This window comes from Onychostruthus taczanowskii, unplaced genomic scaffold (genome assembly GCF_017590055.1).
Source record: "Onychostruthus taczanowskii isolate IOZ18803 unplaced genomic scaffold, ASM1759005v1 scaffold3, whole genome shotgun sequence".
Classification (NCBI taxonomy): Eukaryota; Metazoa; Chordata; class Aves; order Passeriformes; family Passeridae; genus Onychostruthus; species Onychostruthus taczanowskii.
The window spans coordinates 18,482,328-18,503,898 of NW_024500349.1; the positions used below are offsets into that span (position 1 = coordinate 18,482,328).

Here is a 21,571-nt window from a genome sequence, read left to right on the forward strand (position 1 = left end):
CCACTCTACATGCTGGCTCTGTCACAGGAGTGCTCTCCTGCATACTGATGGCTGGGCTGCTGTGTCAGGAAGGTTTCTCTGCAGTGAATAGACTGAAGATTCACTGAAGCTTTCAGAACCATTCTGGAAATTTATCTGTCTAGGAGCCTCTATGCCCCTTATTGTCATTGCACGTCTGAGCATTGCAGTCGGTAATGGACTTCATTTTCACAACACCTCTAGGAAGCTGGAATTACAAGTCCTGCTTGAGTTCTCTAAAGGAGCTCATGACAGCAGAAAAAAAGCCAAATCCATGTGTCCTAACCAGTGTTTGGCAGCTGGTTAGGATTCTCAGAGCACTGTTAGCAGATGTGTCTTTAAATTCTCCATGTTTGGATGCAGGTCAACAAATTAAAGCAACTGTTGTAAAAAACACCTGTTTGTAAGTGTGTGTATCATAGGGATCCACATCCAACTCAAGATTTATAGAATCCAACAGCACTGTCCAAAAAACATGATTATTTTGTAAAAAAAAGGGGAACAAAGATGCAATCCACCTGCTTTTTGCTGATCTATTTGCCTAAATATGGAGCAGTTTTACAGCTCATAAATAGCCCAGTACATTCAGGGAAGAGCCAATGTGTACTTCCATTATGGCTGGCACTGATGTTTACCTGAGCATAACAACTGCTAATTACAGTCTGGTTCCAGGGATTTTATTGATGAGACTGTGACATGCAACACTTCTACGTGATATTTAAGGCAACACATGGGCAACGTAGAGAGGTTTAAAACACTGCTTTATGCACTTGTGATTTGTGGATCATTGATCCACAAGCAGATTTGCATTCTGCTTGTCCATGGTTAGTAAAAATATCCTTGTCTCCAGATTTTCCATTGCTTTCCTGGGATGGTAGGTCTGGCCCAAATGGCACAGGTTAAAAGGTCTGATTAAATGAAGGAACTGAGGGAGATGTAGAGAGAGGTTCATTATTCTCCTGCCTGAAGGCACGAACCAACCTCTTATTGCAGGAGCTGGGCAGACACATCCCTGATGGGTACATTATTACAAAAATCCTGAAGAGGGTTAATTATCCACCATCCACAATGGAGACAGGCTGCAGAAGGAGTCATATTTCTGGTCTGTTCCAGGAGTCAGTGCTGCTTTTCCTTGGAGTACTGTCTTGCAATATGAAGATGGAAATGGGGGTCATGATACTTGACTCCAGATGTGTCCATAGGCAAGCCCTTAATTCTCTCTGTGCCTCTGCTCCTCACTTGGTAAGAGCAGGAAAATGGTCATCTGGAGAAAGGTTGCAAAAGGATTTTCATACTTTTCCATAATTCAAATTAAAAACTTAGTGCAGTATTTATTTTGCCAACAATAACATTTCTACTCCTTGTATCCTGATAAATATCAGTATAGGATTTTCCTGAGATATTAAATAATATGAAGCTCTTTCTATTGTAGGAGACATAAATGTAAAAATTGCTGCCAAAAATATCTCTGTGACATGGTCACCTGATTTTGATGGAGTAACTGAAGAAAAATATGATTTGATTCATTCACAGTGACAGACAAATGTCACGATCTTCTGTCCTGAGGCAGAAAAGATTCAGACACTTTTATTCATAAAGTAAGTATTTATGAGTAGAACCCCTGGTTTTTTGATGAATGTTTCATTCAAAATTTTCACAAGAGTGGTATTTTAAGCAATTTTCATGTAAAAAAATTCCCCAAAGCCACTTACAAGAAGTGCAGATGAAACAGACTGAATCCATAAGTCAATGGGCAAAACAAAGCAAAATGTTACTTTGTTAGTAAAATTCATCAACAAATCCATGTGATTTATTGATTTTAATTTAGCTTTTCTATGACACACATTAATTTCTGTCTAAATCAGCTGGCAATCCCATGAGAGAATAAAATACTAGGAAGTTTTCCAAAATATGAATCTCCTCAAAAAAGATAAATGTCTTTATGCAGTAATGACATGAAGTATAGCCACAATACTAGAAACATTGCTCAGAATTTTATGTTTGCTGACATTAAGAGAAAAAAATAAAAATCCTGGGGTTTAAATCTTGAGCTGAGCTATGCCAGTGATGCTGGATGCTGAAGCTGGTGCTTCAAAGCTTTTCCCACCCACCCACCCAGCTGCTGGCTGAGCTTATCTCACACTCTTCATGGTGCAGCAATGAGGCAGCATGAATGACCCAGTTTTCCCACTTTTCTGACCACCTCCATCGTCCATTAAAAGCTCCACTTATCTCACACTCTTCATGGGATATGCAGCACGTGAGGCAGCATGAATGACCCAGTTTTCCCACTTTTCTGACCACCTCCATCGTCCATTAAAAGCTCCCTTGCCCAGGAGTGCTGGTCTGTGATTTTCAGTAAAAACCCTTCTCATGCCATTAAAAGAAAGCAGGATAAATGCTGGTGGGCAGCCACTGACTGGTTTTAGAGAGATGGCACTGGCCAAGGACACCAGCCTGGGTTTGGATCCTGGCCCCAACAAGCACAAATGCTTCTTCTAAAGCAGCCCTCATCAGAAAATACTGATTTCACTCAAAGGATTTAATGAGTCAGACTCACCCACACTAAAAATTTCTCTATGGTGATCTCCAGAAGCACCAAACATTTCAGACTTCTGCCATCTTTTGTTGTGTCCACATCAGTGGGCAGAACAACCTGGATAGCTAAAAGGATTCCAAACCAGGGGGTTTAGACCTCCCCACAGTGGAAGGCTGAACCTGAAATCATTCTCTGGGCTCTTTGGTGCTAAAATGTGTTTAAAAGCAAAGTCAGGACAACCAGCCACAAAGCAGAGCCAGATCATTTGATGAAACTTGGTAGTGAAAATCTTTACTGACCCCAGCAAAATTCTGGAAAAAGAAAACAAATGTGGAACAAGAAAAGGACTTTTCAAGGCTCAGCATAAACCCATTAAGTGAAAGCAGCAAGTGCTGCTCCTAAGTGCCCCCATCTCCAGCTGGTGTTTCCAAGTTTCACCAAGAGGGAGGAAAGAAGATCATTAAATTCTCAAGAAACTGTTTAAGGAGCTGAGAAGTTTATAGCTACCTGCTGCTTCTATAAAGAAAAAAACTCGCAGCACTTGTCTTTAAAACTCATAAAAGCAGAATGAAAGAATGTCCAATGGCATTGAGAAACTTGACTCAGATCATCACTGATTTGGTTTGCTCCTTCATTAGCATGAATCACTCTCAGAGGAAATCCTTAAATTGCAGAGTTTTTTCTAATCAGTGCTTTTGTACCACTTGTAATCTGTGAATGGGATTGAAACACGGTTTTGTCTGGCAACATGTAAAAGCAACAAATCCTATTTTTAAAGATTTCCCAGGCCTATAGGCACCCCTCAGTGCCTCAGGGCCAGCAGTGCAGTTACAGAGCTGCTGTCATCACTGGCTTGGAGGACACACATGGGGAAAAGCAGATAAATTCCTTTTGTACTTGTTCTTTAGGTATTTTATTAAGCACAGCTCAGTTACAACATAACATTTGGCTCCACAGCTGCAGAGTTGCCTGCTAGGAAAGGCAGAAATGACTTCATTTCTGTTACCTGTCATTACTGATCTACAGCATCTAGGCTAAGCTGCTGAGAACCACCGTGCCAGAGAGGAGCCAAATCAGGTGACAATATTTTAACGTTTTTCTTACAAAAATCTGTTTTCTTCTTTCCAGAGAGAGAGAAAGCTTTAAAGTCATTTGGCCTGCACAAGACTGACAATAAAGGCTGCCAGTCAGCCACAGACACAGCTTTCAGCAGAGATATTATTCAAAGAGACAGGATAAATAATAGCGGTTTAACAGCATTTTGGAAAAAAAAAAACAAACAATCTCACTGTATCTGGAAGAGGAGGAAGGACTGTAGAAGAAGATAGTTCCATGTTCAGTTACACTGCTGTCCCTCCTCGAAGTGAAAGCTGTTTCTTCCCTAATTGGTCACTGGTTGAAGAATAACACACACTGTAGTGGCCATGACAATTCTCTATCCCCAGCAACCATGCCAAGTCTGAGACAAATCTTCCCCTAGCCCTGGTTACAGTCCTCTCCCTCCCAATTTTCTTCGTGACATCCCTAAAAATTATTAATCCTTCTTGATAATGCATGATTACAGAGAACTTTAATTAGCAGACTGGTAGGCATCCCAAGAACAATTCTGCCCTCCCCCCATCATATTCATTGTGTATTAAATGTCATTAATTGCAGAGATCTATGCACAGGCCAGGGTCTTCCCCTCTAGTCCTCTTGTCTCAGAAGTCATTAACCCTTTGTGGGGAAAACCACACCTCCCTATGGTCAGGATGAGGATGGATGAGGTCAGTTGATGGAGAAAGACCAACTGATGTAAAGGATGCTATGATGCCACAGTCTGCCACATCAGGCACTTGAATTCCAAGCTCCAGGAAACATTTGCCAGCTCTGTGAGTCCAACTGAAAGTCTCTGTGATCTCACACATTTTTTTAATGATAGTGAAAACTATCATAAAAATATATTTGACTGCAGGCAAAACACCTGAGTGCCAGGGTACCAATTGTACTGTGGCAGAAACGGCTGATTCCTTTGCTTTTCCCATGAACAGCCTCATTAGGAGTTGAGTTTTATTGGCGCTGGCTGGTTACTCTGGGGAGAGACAGAAGGAGCCACTGAAGACCAAGTGTCCCTGTGTACAGTGGAAATACTAAAACACTGCACAGTTGACTACAGGGGTAGTAACTGATAGGGCTTCGTCCTCCAGAGAAGGAGCTATCACCTAAAAATGAGCTTTAGTGCTTTATTGGGTGGTGTCATTCAGACTTGCACCCTACCTGTCTGAGTCCCACTCAAGAAACAGGAATAAATTTCTTCCTGTAACCAAAACTTGCAGTTTCTTATCATTTTCTCAATGAAATTAAAATTTACATCCCATTTCAGATGAGAAAAATCCAACCTCAATCAAATCTAGGTAAAAAATAGCAAATCACTTCCATCCAGATTTTATTTCTGTTTATCTTAGAAGGAATCAGCCTGTGCTGGTTTATGAGAAGAGGCAGAAGTGTAAACCCATATTTTATGGTGAAAATGGCAGTAGGAGTGACCTTGGTCAAGATATTGCTTTTTCAACCATGTCTAGAGGAGATAATCAAACAGCAGTCTGCAAAGCATCGTGTTTCCTTAGATCCTGCTACAGTAATTGAATCATGAGCATATAAAATTAGATGAAAAATAAGGTAACTAGCCTTCTGGGACTGACTGATTGCAATAAATGTTGCCTCCTGACAGCAAGCATTACACTGTCCTCTTTCAAGAGAGGTTAGCTTCTATCACAGCAGCTGCTCTCATTTCAGCCTGTGCCAGGTAGCAAGGCTGCTAAATGTATTCTGCAGGACAGCAAAAAATCTTTTAAGGAAATTATATGTTGCCTTTAAAGTACCAAAAGAGCAAGAAGAAAACTTCCAGCTCTTGACCTTTGGAATCAAATGAGTGATGCCAGACCTTCTTGGGCATTTTGGGTCCTTTCAGGGAAGCCATTTTCCCTTAACTTTGCCTTTCATTTAAGTATCACAAAGTATTTTATAAGCACTGATTGATTGCTCAAGTTTTACAAACCTTGCCACCCATTGTAGAGAAGCTCAGCTGAGCCACAGTCATGTCTGTGGCTCTAAACTCAAAGGAATTTGCAACAAAAGGTCACAAAGGAAGGGACAGAGTGAAACTGAAGTATGGTGGAGGTTATTCTCTGCCAGTACAGGAATTGTTTTCAAGCCATAAATATTTGCCCATGTGTTTGTCCTGCGGACAGCTGAGAAAATACAAATTTTTAAGCTATTATAGGAAAATAATTTAATTTAGCTACCTCCAAAGATACATATGGGGCTGACATTGGGTGCACCAGTGATCACTATGAACACACATTTTCATGTCACAGTCAGAGAGCAGACAGCAAGACCTGAGCTCTGGGTGCTTTTATACATACTGATGCATTTTATACATATTATGGAGATTTATGTATGGATACATATTTAAATACAAATTTATGCATGTTAGACATGTTATGGAGAAGAAAACACTAAACAGGCTCAGGTACTGCCACTGTCTGGTCTTGAACATGGACTCCAGCTGTGGGGATTTTTTGGGGGGAAGCAGAGATGGGAACTCCTGGCAGAAGCTCTTGGGGAACAAGACAAACTCTTGTTCACCCTGGTGGGCTTGCTCTGTCTGCTGGATCAACTGCAGGATCTGCAGGGTCCCCTGATATGTGCTCATTCATAGAAGCTCCTCATTCAAGGAGCTTTTCCTTTATTGTGTTATATGTTCATATGAACAAATAAGATTTTCTGTTAATCTAAACTAGACTAGAGCATGAATGCTGGTGAGCAATAACCCAACACCCTGGGGAGCTGAGGCATGGCCAAGCTGTGGCTAAGCACCCTGAGGAGCTGTGGAAAAGGAATTGTCCTCTTAGTGAATCCGGGTGACTCTCCATGAAACCACAACACCTATTTGTATCACCAAAGTCTGACAGGATGATATTTTTATCCAGAAATCTGTACTTCATCCAGAGCAGAGGCTTCCACTGACCTGGCTCACATCAGCTGCATCAGGAGCCAAAGGGAGCTGTCCCTGCTGCAAGTGCCCCCATAGCACACATCTGAATTAGATGGATCCTACATCAAAAACGCCAAAAAGAAATGGTTCCTGCAAACTTAAAAGCAAATAGGTTGAAAGGCCTCTCACTTTCAGTCATGTAAATAAGGAATAGCCCCACCAAATGCAATAAACTGATATTTTTATAGAATCAGTGAAAATGGAAATTCTACCAAGATTTCTGTATTTTCTCACGTTTTCTGAATGGAGACACTGAGATGAGCTCCACAGAAGAAGCTGTGCTGTATTTGAGGATTTGAGGATTTAGTTCTGAATAACTAAAATTCAGACAAAGATATATTCAGCAGATGTAAATATATCTAACCCTAATGACCTTTTAATTGAGTTATTCTTTACAGCAGACCGATAGTTTATTATGCAAAATCGTTATCTTGTGTACTGGATTAATGTACACACTAATAAAACTCATTAATCTCTTTAGGTATCACTGTAGGTTTTTGTGGATGAGATATAATGTAATCAAAACCAAATCACCTCACAACTGTTGATAAGGCCTTTAGAAACCTTAATCTTGTTCACAAATGCTTCTAATTACAGTAAAACAATTATCTTGGCGCAAAGGAAATGGACATTGTCTCTGGTACCTCCTGACAGCTGTTCTTGAAATGAAAACAAGAAAAATAAATAAGGTTTTTATTTTAAAGGGAGGAACTTTGTAAACATAATATTTACTACAGAAGTGAATGTTTGTTGACAAATGACACTTCTCTGCATATGTCTGCCATAACTACAAATTCAGATTTACAGGTAAGTCCATTAAGTTAATTAGTCTATTAAATCAATTAATGTATTGCCCTGTTAATGATATTTTTCTGTACTGTGTTGCCAGATATTTTTTTAATACCTCTAAATGCCTCTGACATGCAACCTATCATTCCCTTCCAGGGGAGAAACATGTTTTTACAATTGTCCTAATCCAGGTATTTTACTTTATACAAACCATTCTACTTCTCCACTTCATCTTGATTATTTCCCATTTTACCATCTCAAATATTCCTTCTTTACCTTGGTGCTCCCCACAAACAGTGACAGCAGTGGATACTTGGCAGTCAGAGAAGGGGCAGCCCCTGCATCACCACAGAGACCCCTGATGTCTCCTTGCCATGGGCACCACCATCCCACACTGCTCAGAGCCCCATCCAACCTGGCCTTGAACACTTCCAGGGATGGGGCATCCATGACTTTTCTGGGCAACCTGTGCCAGGGCATCATCTTGCTCACAGCAAAGAATTCCTTCCTAATATCCCTTCAAAACCTACTCACTTCTCTCCTGAGCTGTTGAAAATAAGGAATTTCTTTGCTTTTCAAGCCTTTTTTCAGAGGACATGCAGCCATCTGAGCAGCTTCAATCCCAGGAGCAGGTGACTGGTGTGCATGCATTTTGTGTGCAATTTTGGATAATCAAACAGAATTAAATTATATAGGACTAAGTTTAGTGGAGTTCTGCATTTAGTCTTAACAGAGCTGGAGAAATCTTCAATGACTCTTCTCCTGAAATGCACCCTTAGACTCTTGGATACTCTCATGCATTTTCCAAGCAGGAAATCTCTGTTGGACCTGCAGATTATGCCAAGTTGAAGCAGATCTATGATGCATGAGCAGGGAAGATACACCAGATATTCTGTACTCACACTGTCCATCAGGAACATTTCTGTAAGCTGCCATTTTGGCGAATTGTCTTCTTGTTGCAACTTATTTTAACTCCCTCTGTTTCTCAGCATTGGTTGATGTATCTGGAACTTAGTCCCAGTCACCCACAGTCAACCCCACCTTGCTGGCTTCTCCCTCATAAATTTTCTGATGTTTTATATCCTCCAGGTTTTGTTGTTGCTTTCCTTTAAGGATGCTTGTTGTGGCTGGGGGAATCCACCTCTACCTTCTGTGCATGTATGCACAGAAAAAAAGTTGTAAATATTTGCTTTCTAGCTATAAGTAAAAACACAAAAGAAAAGAAAAGAAAAATGTCAAGTGTAAAGTCTTAAAAGCAAGGTATTCATGGCCAGTCTTTCAAAGCTGACCTCAGGTACACAGAGTGTCTGAAGATGTCAGTGCTGACTCTAAATCCTGCCCCTGAGGCACAACAACTGCAGTGACAGAACCCAGCACATACCTTCACATGTCAGCAGGAAGTATTCCAGATTGTGGCTGAAGGTTGCACTGAAATAAGTGCAATTTTCAATCAGATCACAGGACAGGCACCTCCTGTTGAAGTTCCCATTTGTGCTTGCACTGAAAAAGTTAATACAATTCCATGAAGGTCACTGAGCAAATGTTATTTGAAAGCAACATTACTTGAACCTTTCTTTAGAACAAGAATATAAATCTAATGTGTCCAACATTAGTAAGAGACAAAGTATTTCCATTTGGTTGAGTTTAAATAGCAATAATGGATTTTTTTTCCCTCCTGCTTGAATAGAGAATATATAAATGGATACTGATGTCATTTTGCAAGGTCAGGTGGTTATGAAGGAAGGCACAGATTTTAAAACAAAATGATTGTTGCAATTTCACAAGAGGAAGTAATAATTTGGTGGATGAAGACATGAAACAAAGCAGCAACACTTCAACACTTATTTATATTATAACAGACAGTAAAGAGCTCAGTGGACTCTTAGCAGCAAACTTGTGAGCAAACGGACAGTCCACTGAATGTTCAAGAATATTATTAGCAAATATTAATAGATAGTATTTTGAAACTTCAAGAATATTAACCAAGAGATATTTCCAGTATTACTGTAATGCAGATGAGTGTTTTTTGCTACCATTTCAAGAGATGAGGCTGAGCAACTTTAGGATCGCAGAGACTGAAATGAGTAATCGTGGGCTCTTGTTTGGGCTCAGATTTTATCTCTGACTACAATCCTAATTAAATCTACTAAATCAAGCACAAAAAAAGGAGAGGGAAAAACCCTGAACAGGTCTTCATCTGCTCCTTCTCTGTTGTCTGTGTGGGGAGATGAGGCACCAGGGTGAGATGGATGTTGACAAGGAAGAGTGGGGAGTGCTTTCACTCATGCCAGCAGCTCTTGAACTCTGCCTGGACTCTGTTTTTAAAGTGAGGTTTTTCTTCTTCATTTATATTGTTTCAATATAAATGAAGGGTTAATATAATTTTTAAAATTTTCTTCAGGAAAATAAAAACCCTCAAAAAACTGTGGAGTGCAGTGAACAGGCATATAGGTCTCAAAAGGAAAAATAAATTATTAAATCACAGATAATTTACTTTGCTCTAGTTTCCTTCCCACTGAGGGAAAAAAAGATATGATGTCATGTGAGAGAAGGAAAATGTGCTGGCTGTCCCTTTTCCACTGATGCCTTCACCAGCTCTGTTGTGATAAGGCACGAAATGATGACACAGACACTGCTGCTCTCGAGGGGAACAAAAAAGAAGAAGAAGAACTTTATTTTCTGACTCCAACATTTATAGTTTTCCAAAGGTGACAGTGGATTGGAGGGGGACAGTGCCACCTCTCCAATGCCACTGGACAGACCAAGGGTCCATCAATTCTCTCCACCTCCATGAAAGAATGCAAAACATAGGTTATTTACAGAACTGTGTGTGAGAAAGTTTGTTGAAAGAATGTAAACATCAGAAGGCTTAACAAAGTCTTACAAAATCAGGGCGACACAGCTCTGCCCTTCATGGCAGATGTGATGGCAGCAGAGTGACTGAGAAGAAAAACAGGACAAATGGAATAATGATTCTAAAATATATTTAAAAATTTGTGTTTCCTCCACTCTGTAATCTGCTTCCACAATATTTCACAATGGCAACACTACCAACAGCTTGCTGTAAAACCAGGTTTTTACTCATCATATACTTAGGGACAATGCTAAAATCTTCTGGAACTGCAGAAAAAGGTTTGTAAACATAAAATATTGTTAATTCTTTTCAGTTTCATGAAGAGGTGAGCTACTACAAAATTTCTGAAAACCTCTATTGGAAAGTATAAAGACAGTTTATTCCATTATTTTATGTATTTCTGAATTCCTTTAAGTGCTAAGCAGTTCTGTTGTGAACAGACTATCTATTTGTGATAGTCAATCTTGACACCAATTTAAAATTTGCATTGATATGAGAATATTGCTAAATGTAAAACATTTCCAAGTGTCAAGCATTTTGTTTGCTATGGTTACACTGTTTCTTCCAGTGACATACTGAAAGATCTTCCAATTCCATTAAAGAAAAAAACTTAAGAAACTGCTTCTACTGCAATTGCTTATGACTCGTGTAAAACTAAAGAAATTGGAAATTCTGAATATGAAGTTACTAAAGAATATACCTGTATAAATGTCTCCTTCTTGGTGAATCTTCTGTGCTGTGGAAATAACTGGAGAGGAAAAATAAAAGTGAATTGCACCATTAGAAGGGTTTAGAAATGTCTCATGCAACATCTTCACTCATATTACCATTTTCATGATCTTGTGAAAACAAGGGGAGTTTAAATTGAACAAGGAGAAGATACAGAGAGACATCACTGAGAGGCTGAAGAAAGTACATGGCAGACTGCACTGCAATTAAAACAAGCATGGAAAACTTTGGGTCCTACACTTGTCATGTCAGTGGATCAAAAAAGGATCAAGTGATTAAGTGGAAGACATCCACCTTTTACCTCAGGACTCATGGCTCAGAATTTCTTTTAAAGACCTTTCTTCTCTCTCTAGAGGAAGTTTTTACTTCTCTGCCCATATTATTTTCTCTGCCCAGTTAATCTTTGTCAGCTAATCAGGGTTTGATGGGAAGCAGAGCATGAAGCTGAAGAACACTTTGCTGTCCTTGTTCTGTGCTGAGCTCCTCTCTGGATAAACAACACCAGCTCTGCTGTGCAGTGGCAGCTTCTGGAGGTAAAAGAGTGATGCTGCAGGGGGTGGCCAACCTCAGTCCCACCTGTGAAATCTGAATTAAACCCCGAGATGCGTTTTGTGTGGATAATTCTAGAGCACAGGAGAAAATGTAGCATCCATGGGGTGAACAATGCCAGGAAGGGTTTTCATCCCTGCTGATCTGATTCCAACAAGCTGCACTTGCCTAGGCACACATCTTGATTGTACAAATTGTGTGTGGCATTTTCTGCTTGACTGGCCACTTAAAATGCCAATAAGACTCTGGTGCTAGTTTGCTACTTAGGCCACCCCTGGAAGTGCTCAAGGCCAGGTTTGAGGGGAGCCTGGTCCAGTGAAAGGTGTCCCTGCCCACAGCAGGGAGCTGGAACTGGATGCTCTTTCTCATCCAGCCCAAGCCATTCTGTGATTCTACATTTCTATGATTTTATATTGTTCTGAAGTTATTGGTAATTAAGAACATTCAAAATCTTGGAGAATCACTGTGCTCTTAATGATCACTCAAAGTTTATTATATTCCAGAGATTATTTGCTCAACTGTTCAGTGCCCTTGAATAACTAAGAGGTGAGAACCTTGTATCCATCCAAAAGTTTTTCTGGAAAGGCATCTGTTATTTGACTCCAGAAGCTGTCTAAATATTTTCTTATGTAATTTCTTGAAGTGTACTTGAAAAAGTGAATGTTTACAGAACTTATTTTAAAAGCATAGAGAACAAGTGTGAAGAAGGGTGGGTTTGTTTTTCTTGTTTTTGTTTTTTATTTTTTCCCCTAATTCTAACTAAATAATTTTTTTTTTTTTTTTTTTTCCCTACTGCATTGGTATTTTTGCAGGTCAACAAAAGATTCTAAAACTGACTAAGTAGTTGATGAAAACAAGCTTCTTTCCTACAGAGGGTAATATCAGAAGTTACAGCAGGAGAAATTACTCGTCTGCACAAATATATTTAACAGTCATAGAAATAGAGGTTTGAACTGTACAGATTATTCCAAATAACACAAGATATGTGTAATGGTGTGAGAGGTTAGGCCAAAATTGAGACAACTTTTCCTACTTTCTTATCCCCAGCTCCTCATGTTCACAGGTTTCAGTGCATACACAACACCTTCGTAACCAACCCAGAGCCCAGGGCTAAACAAAGGAAGTCTGATTTGTCAGGCCAAAGTTTACTTACATTTTCTGCCTCTTTTCATCATATGCCAGTATCTTTGTCACGTCCCAGTCTCCAGATGTAATAGCCTGTAAGTCATCATTGCTACTGTTGGGCTGCCAGAAAGAAAAGAGAATGAGATTTCTTTATTGCTAAAACTTCTGAAACAGGCAGCTCTTCTGGCTCTATTGCCCATGAAAAATAAACCAAACATCTGCAATTTCCACCACTACACCTGCCATTTCTGTGAATCTGCAGGTATAACAGAGTCAGAATCATTCTAACCATGTCTCCACTGAAGATGATGAGGTGAATTCAGCACAGAACAACTTCAAACCCCTTCCTCTAATACAGGTGCCCACATGCTTCTGTTTAGTCCTTTATGGCAGGGTGGAAATTTACTTATCTATGACTAAGGTGACATCACAAAACCAAAACCAATAATAATTGTTTGGAAAGAGACAATCCACTGAACTTTCTCTTTGGACATTCACATTATCTTATGCCCAAATAAAGCATCATTGGAAGTTTCCTTGTATGCACAAGACTTTTTGACATCTGCACCTCCCCATCTCGTTGCTACAAGCACAGATACCACTTTTTATTGCTGTCTGTCTCAGGTGAGACCCAGAGCAGCAGCAGTGAGTCACCTGTGAGGATGACATGGCGATGTGGTAGAAATGCCCACGTCCTCCCTGGGGAATGGCCCGGACAAAGAAAAACTTCCGCCCATCCCTGGAAAAAACGGGCTCTTCATTCTGTAAAAGCAGCAAAATTAAGGGGTGAATTAGCGTTAATTGAATTTAGAATTGCTAATTGTTAATCATATTTAGAATTGCTCAGCACTCCAACACCCTGTAAAACTAATTCACAGCAAAATAGAAAGTGGTCTTTGATAGCAAGCTGAGGCAAAGAGCCCACTGAAAACTGGAGGAAATTTTGAGGTTTGCTTCTTGCCCTTGGGAAAGCAGACACCTTTCATCTGGGGGAGGACAGGCAGCAAGGAGAGTTCCTTGGCTATAAAGTCAATTCCCATTTGCAAAGCCAAAATGCACATTCTCAGCTGGCTGCTCGGGGCACTTGGAGCCTTTAGAACTGCTGTGACAAACCCTGATTACCCTGCTGGAAGAACCTCTCTGTTCTTCCAGAGGAAACACAACTGAACAGCATCTAACTGCTGTCTTTTTCTACTGCCTTACAAATGCTTATCTCACTGAATTATTTATGAAGGAGAGGATCTCCTGCAGCACTCTTTGACACAGAGCTCCCCGGTGAACATGGTGATTGAATTTATTGGGTGACTGGAACTTCCACTCAGAGATAGAAGAGACTCAGCAGAAGGAAAATCAAACACCACATGTGGCGAGCAAGCATCTCTTGGAAAGGAATATTCTTTCTTTGAACAAGAGCCCTGAGGCACATGAGAAGTCTCCACTACATGAAAAGGTTGAACAGCAGATTACCAGGGAAGGCAGAAAGATGGTCCATGTGGTGGGACTCAGGACTCTGTACCAACAGGACTGGCTACGTGAAGCTAACTCTGTGTCAGCTAGTTGGGAGTCAATAACAAGCTGAACCTTTGCTGAAGCTTCCTGTGATATCAGGATTTTCTGTGCCTGGATGAGCCCTTCTTTGGCTGGGTTTTGTGAACCCTTCTTTATCCAGGAGAACCAACAAAGAGATGTTGCCAGCCTCTTCTGGGTCCTCTGCAGTTCAGTGTTAATCAAACCCCTTGACTTTCTGCTTGGCACATGCCAAGACACCACACTGAACCAGCAGGAACCGGATTGTACATGGAGACTTATGGCACAGCAAAGGAATAAACATTTTTATTTCCCATAAGCTAACACATTATTCTTACTCTGTGTTCCTTTGCTCCTTTGTTCTTTACTGATTAATTCTTTTCTGCTATTCATCAGATTTGTCAGCGCTCTATTAGGTGTTCAAACTGTTCTTTTTGCCTTTTATTTTCCCCTGCTTAGGTTTTCAGTGTATTTTAAAATGTGCCCATTTGCAGCTTGTTGCAGCTCAATGAAATAATGGTTTCATTTATTTCTGACATTGTTCTGGAACCTGAAACACGAAACTCTATATTATTTCCAAATGTCTTTCATGACAGGTGAAACCTCATTGAATAATGACCGTGATAGCTCAGGCAAACCTTCTGCTCGACAGGTTTTCCTTTCCTGAGGTAGGTAGCAATGAGTTCACCCTCCATTTCTATATCTGTGCCTCCTGCATTATGTATTCCTGCAATATGTCTCTGCCAGTGAAAGCAGGCATTGTGTTGATGAGTTTGAGGCTCATTCAGAGCTACAGGGGAAGGAGGTCCACAGCACAGGTGACAGATGTGAGGATTTAGCACTGGGCTGGTGATACAGGACAGTCTGTTTGCATGTTTCATTGCTGGAAAGGCAGCACATGAATGAGGCAGAACTTTGTGACAGAGATGATGACTTACCCAGGGGGGTAAATGGAGAGACAGACTGAAATTCTCTTGGAACAGGATTTTATAATTTAGGGAGCTACACTGGGCACATAATTATCAAATGTTGGCCCAAAGACAAAGGATGCAGCAGAAATAGGACCCAGAGTTCCATAACAGAAATACTTAAATTCATCCACCAGAGATAAAAAAGCAGCTTCCGGCTACAAACAAGAAAATATTCTGCATGTGATATGAACTGTCAGAACCTTTTGTCAACTATTGTTGATTGAATCCCACAATAATAGAACAGAACAGCCCTCCTTGAAAATAATAGATCAGTTTAGTGCTAGTAAAAGACAATACTTTTACTATGCAGCAGGTATGGAATGTTTGGAAGTTTTTGCCATGGGAGGATTATAGCCACAGGTGGAATCAGTAGGTAAAAAAAGGTATTGAACAAATCCATGTTTCATTAATACATTTTAAAGGATAAGGGTATAATCTCAAATGTCTGTAATCTTTTTGTTGTAGATGATAGTGAAATATGAGAAAATTATGCCACCAAATACTTCAGGTTTTTTGGAAAAGAGAACGCAATGGGAGGATGCTGGAGGGCTCAGAACCTCCTGGAGAGTTCAGTATTGGAGCTCAGAGCTGCACAACTCAACTCAGTGTACCTGCAAAAGGTCAGGATTAAAAAACGAGTGCCCCAGGGCTTATCCCAAGCTTGGTAGAATCAGGATGGGTGAGGGGACAATGCCAAATGCGGTCTGTAGATCCTAGAGAGGAGCACAAAGTCCTGGTGTAAAGAATAACAATTAAAAAGGTTGAGTGTATTCAATTGTGTTTGGAGAGGGATCACTGAGCATCACTGGATCTGCAGCCACCTGAGGAGACTCCTCTGGCAAAACAAGGGAAGATAAGGTGTGAACAGCAGGGTGGGGAGTGCACAGGTGCCTCTAACCTTGAGGATTTGCATGATCAAACACACACCAGGACAAATATTTGAAAGAGAACTGATCTGGTTTATGGTGAGCTGGAATTTATAAAAGATTAGTGGACACAGAAATCCAGCTCTACCAAACCCACCCACACACTAACATGGGGCAAACAATCATCATATTTCAGCAGCACATGTTGCAGCTCCAAACTGGTTTGTCTGTGATCAACACAGTCCCAGCCCCCAGTTCTTCTACAGCGCCTCACATGCTCTTGGACATTTCCTCACAGAAATTAGTGGTAAAGCAGATTCTTTGCATGTTGGTTTTATTACTGACTGAGAGTTATACTTCCATAAGAATTATGATTTTCTGGTTCATCCTCAGGTTTTAAAAAGGAAACAAATTAATCTGAATAACTGGATCCTTTCCAATTTATTCTCTGATGTATTTTCCCTTTGTCAGCAGTCTCCTGCCCTCTGTGTCTGATCCATCTTTGCCCAGATCCCAGAATTAAAGATTTAGCTGTGTTGGCAATTATTATTTCAGTGAAATGCCCCAATACTTTCTGTGTCACAGGCCCCTAGCTCTGATAAACAGATAGGTGTGACATGAATTCTTTTAATCCCTTGCATATTGATAAACTCTTTGTTTAAATCCAACAGAGAAAACACCCAATGTGCACTGACTCTAATGGGACAATACAGACACCTCTTTAGGGCAGGGGGAAGATCTCTTTCCATCTCCTGACACACTCAGCCCCTGGGGCAATGCTGAGCTTCATCCTCACCCTTATCCTCATCCTCTTCTGTGGCTGGGTGCACCACACCTTTGGCCATCTCTGAAGCCATGGCAGCTGCACCAAAATCAGAGTCAACAACTGGAAAAGATCCCATGTCTCTGGGTAGAGATCCCCCCCACTGGGTGAAATGGCAACTCTTCATTTAAGCACCAAAAAGATTGTTTGTAGCCAGGAGCTGCTTTTTTATTTCTGGTAGATGAATTTCAGTATTTGAGTTATGCAACTCTGGGCTCTATCTCTGCTGCATCCTTTGTCATTAGGCCAAAATTAGGTCAGTTATGGGATAATTGCATGGCAAAAGGGCTTTACAGGGTGAAAAAGTGGGTCCTGTTTGTAAGTTCCTCTGAACTCTGTTTTTGTTTTAAAAATCTCTTCTCATACCTCATGTTGACTACATGTAAGAATCATTACTAGGTTATCATGCAGGATTAAAGCAAGGGAATAGTAAAAGAAAAATTGTGCCAGGTTTTCATCATCTCTACCTTCTAACACTTTAGCTTCAGAATGATACCATCTAAAACAATGGGCAAATAGAACTGGATAGAAAATGCAACCCAAAGAAGATGTTATCAGGGGAGGGCAGCCAGCCCATGCAGGCAGTTTTGGAGGTTATAGGTCTCTCAACAATTTTATGGTCTCTTAGTCCTGCCAACATCAGTGCCAAAGACTGCAGCCTTTGGTGGAGTTGCAATTGCACCCTGGTTTCTAATTAAATCTTTTTTTTTCAGGCCACATTCACAATTAAATAAATAAAACTATTAAAATGCCAGTAAAGTTTATCATCAGCAGGTGCTCAGAAATTGCCTGATCTCTCCCTTGTTGACTCATAGCCTGTACATGACCATCCCCAGTACCACTGGAAAATGGCTTACAGCTATAATTAGTGTTCCAAACAGTTTGTGTATTTAAGCAAAAGTATGAGTGAAGTTCAGTCTGGCTCTTGTGCTCAGAAGTGCACAAGCAAGTATATAAATAAAAGAAGTATAAACTTGCAGAGTCCCTGGACAGTTTTAGAGAATATGTGCCACCTCATCTGATAAAGAGTGACAGATACTTTCTAGCAATTCCTGTGTAAATACTGTGTATTCCTCATTATACTTTAAGTAGTTTACCCTATTTTTTAGCTGCACAGGGAGTAGCTGCATTATTTCTCTTTACCTGTGTTGGAGAGAGGCTCTCCAAAGATTTTGGACTTGCATAAAATATATTCATGAACTTGAGCCCAGAAGGAAACATGAGATTGTTTACTATGACCTTCCACACACAGACTTCTAAATGCTGCTGAGTCACCAAACTACTAAAGAACAAAATTCAAATTCATGGCTTGTATGCTTTATCTCAGAACTCCCAGGATTTCAGACAGCTGAAAAAAGCCAGCCCTGCCATCCTTGGAGACTTCCTCTTGTCCCTGGTGAGTGTCTTCTTGTCCCCTGCTCCCAGCTGACTGTTTGTCCCTATTCAAGGATGCACCTAAATTCCCAGGAAAAACGTAAAACCTGTGCATGCCTTTCAAACCAGGCATACAGGGAATTTTTAAAGGAGTATTTTAAAGAACAGGGTAAGCAGTTGGATTCCTTGGTCCTACTGATTTAAAACTGGGCCACTTCTGACAGGAGATCTTAGGGGTGGGCTGAACCCTGCCCGGGGTCCCTTGACTGTGTGACCCCACTGCCACCAACCTGGCTGTCTCCAGAGGGGACAGGGCACCTGGCTCCTTTGCAAACACTTATATTAAAATGTCTCAACCAAGGAGTCCTCATCCTGAGCCAAGCCACACTCCTGAGCTCCTTCAGCAGCTGCCTGATGTGCAATTAATCTCCTTCTTGAAGAGGTTAGTGGACTAAAACTAGCATTTAACATTTTCACATCATTCTCATAGTCTGGCACTCATGCCATGAAAATACCTTTCCAGTTATCTGGATTAATGTGTCATAGAATAAAAGGCAAATATAGAAAATACAATTATCCCAGTAATCATATTCAGTCAAAACTAGAATTTTAAGTAATTTTGTTGTCAGAAATACTGACAAAAGAGCTATATGATTCTTCAGACTCCTACAAAAGCTTTTGAAGGATGCCATTAAATGTCTCCAAAGTCCATAGAAAATGTTATTTTAGTTTAGCACTGAGATGTCTGACTCATTTGGCTGTAATGAACACCCTTCTCTAACATTAAACTAAGTGTGTGCTCTCAAACTAAGCACATGCTTTTGGAGATGTAGTAAAACAAAATGTATTTCTCTGGAGCAGGTCCATTAGTGACTGACAGATCATTTACTTCAGATTTGAGGATAAAGCACCATCTTTTAATGCCTGTCCACATGGTAGGTGACTAAATAACCACAGCAGTGTAAAAACACAAGTTGTACTATACTGTGTTAATAAAATACAACTTCTACTGAACTGCAGTAAATATCAATGAAAGGATTATTTTACTGCTATTGCCTTCAAACTTATAAAATAAATAATGCCAGTTAAGGGTGGTGTTTTTTGTGGTTTTTTTTAAATTTTTTTTTAATGTACAAGTTATGGACAATTTAATTTTCCCTTGATTTGGCTTGTCTTTTAAGCTTTTGTTTCCTACTCAAGCCAATAGAGTCCTTATGAATGCAAAGAATATTTCAACACCATTTTTACTCTATATCAGCAAAAGATTATTTGAAATGCTTGGAGCACAAAATCTATTTCCCCATAAAATCAATTTTCATGTGGATCACACACAGCCCATTGCTGCAGGACAGCCACTGGAACAGAGGAGAGCATTGTTCTTGCTGTGAACTGATGAAATGCCATTTCTACAGGGTCTTGGCTCCTCTGAGCAGGCTGTGACAAAAATTTGAAATGCTTTAAATCTGGACTTGGAAAAATATATCAAACAAGATATTTTGTGACATGCTGCTCCTTGTCTGGCATTCACACAGAGCTTGAAAAGCAGTTTGGTGTTGTGGCTGAATGGAGATCACAGCTTCTCTCTCAAAACCAGCTTCATTTAATCTGAGGTCCCTTCACACACTGACTCCTGGGCAAGTGTTATATATGATATTTATCTGACTCAACACACTATCTGCATGATGTTGTCTCTGAATGGACAGAGAACCTCTCAATAAAATGACCAGAAAACAACAACCATAGTATTTAAACTGTGATGATCAGTGTCGGGCAGGGTGTGAAGGATTGCCTCTGAGGCTGATGAGTCCTATACAGATACTGCCAGTGAGTGATTTCCCTCCCACATCAGCTTTTCATCTCTTTTAAGTACAAGGAAATTGCAGGCTGAGGACTATGGGACCTACCAGAGTGGATGGCATCTTTACTGAGAACTTGTTTGTTACTGAGAAGCTCTTTTCTGTTACACAGATCATGCTGTCTTCCAAGTCGCTCTCTCAAATCTGGAAATCACTTTTTTCTCTTTGGGGAAAAACTCAATGAAGCAATTATCCTAACAAAAACTTGACTACAAGGAGAAGATCACTCTTACCTGTCTGTGCAGCCAGGCATCGCTCTCATCTTCATGTTTCTAAAACACAAAAAGATCATTAATACCATACTTGTCATATATCATATTTTGCCTATCAATGCAAGAAGCTGTTGGATTAGAGTTGAAAGGTTGCTCAGAAATACAGAGAAACTGTTTAAATATGTGTTTCTGAAGTGGAATCCAGTGGCTGCTTTTCTTGACTTTCCTTCCTGTTGGACAAGCATTCACTAGATCAAGAAAGCATTTTATACATACAGACAAAACACATAAATCTACAAGCTGTATTATTCCTCAAAGAAATAAACCTTCTTAAGAAATAAATAGAGGCTGAAATTAAAGTTATTAAGAAAAAAACTTCTCACCATGCTCTATGCACAGAATTGCATGATCATTTTCAAGGGATGGGTGTATTAGAACAATTTTATACAGTAGAAACACATGTCAATTTAAATGATGGAATCTGCTAATGGAATCTGCTGATCTTCTATCAATACACCATTTGAATTAGTGCATTTATAGAAGGGATTAATTAACCACAACTAAGATAAGCATGAGCTGGTTTTAATGCCATTAAATACATATAATTCAGCTAGAATGTTGCAAGGGTATTTAGGCTGCAAATTGTTGAGGTGTGCAAGCTTGTGTGTGGGTAAAAGTGATCAAGACAGGTAATCACTCTCCCTCAAAACATGCAGAGTGCTCTTGGATTACTGGATGTTTAAAAAAAAAGAAAATTGTGAACATTGTTTATGTTCTGTCTGCCTAAATTAATTGTGTTCCAGCTGGCTTTTCACCACGTAAAATAAGTTAAATAGTTTCTCTTTGCTTGGGTTATGGATACTGATGGCAAGTGACCGCTGTGCAAACCTCTCCTACCTTGGTGCAGACCCCCGTGGTGGCGTCGCAGAGCGTCAGGATGGACACGTTCTGGGCCCTGTTCAGCCAGTTCACTGCCACCTTGGTGCTGGTGGCCCATTTCACCATGGTGATGTAGTAGTCCCTGCAAACACACACACACACAGAGCAGGTCGCAACGCTGCCATCCTGAACTGCCAGGCGGCAGAGCAAGGGCTGCTGCGGGCAAACAGGCCAGGAGAGAGCTGTGGTTTTAAAGAACATCGTGTCCTGATGTCTCTAGACTGCTTTATGTATGGATTTCAACCCCTAAAAATGACATTTTTAGGGCTGAGCAGGTGTTTTATCTGCCACTTCTGGAAGTTATTTTCAAAGAAGAGACGAATACAGAGATAAAGACTCTTTCAAGCTGTTCTGTCTTCCGAGA

General features: G+C 40.3%; 1 protein-coding gene across 1 annotated transcript in view; it reads right to left on the reverse strand.

The window, feature by feature from the left end:
• DPP6 (dipeptidyl peptidase like 6) overlaps positions 1-21,571 on the reverse strand; it is a 398,916-nt gene that overhangs the window by 24,985 nt on the left and 352,360 nt on the right. The window contains exons 11-16 of the mRNA XM_041408558.1: positions 21,166-21,289; positions 20,290-20,328; positions 13,294-13,401; positions 12,668-12,759; positions 10,937-10,984; positions 8,764-8,882 (exon numbers count right to left, since the gene is read on the reverse strand). Of these exons, the coding sequence (XP_041264492.1) occupies positions 8,764-8,882; positions 10,937-10,984; positions 12,668-12,759; positions 13,294-13,401; positions 20,290-20,328; positions 21,166-21,289 (530 nt within the window). The remainder of the gene's footprint in view (positions 1-8,763; positions 8,883-10,936; positions 10,985-12,667; positions 12,760-13,293; positions 13,402-20,289; positions 20,329-21,165; positions 21,290-21,571) is intronic.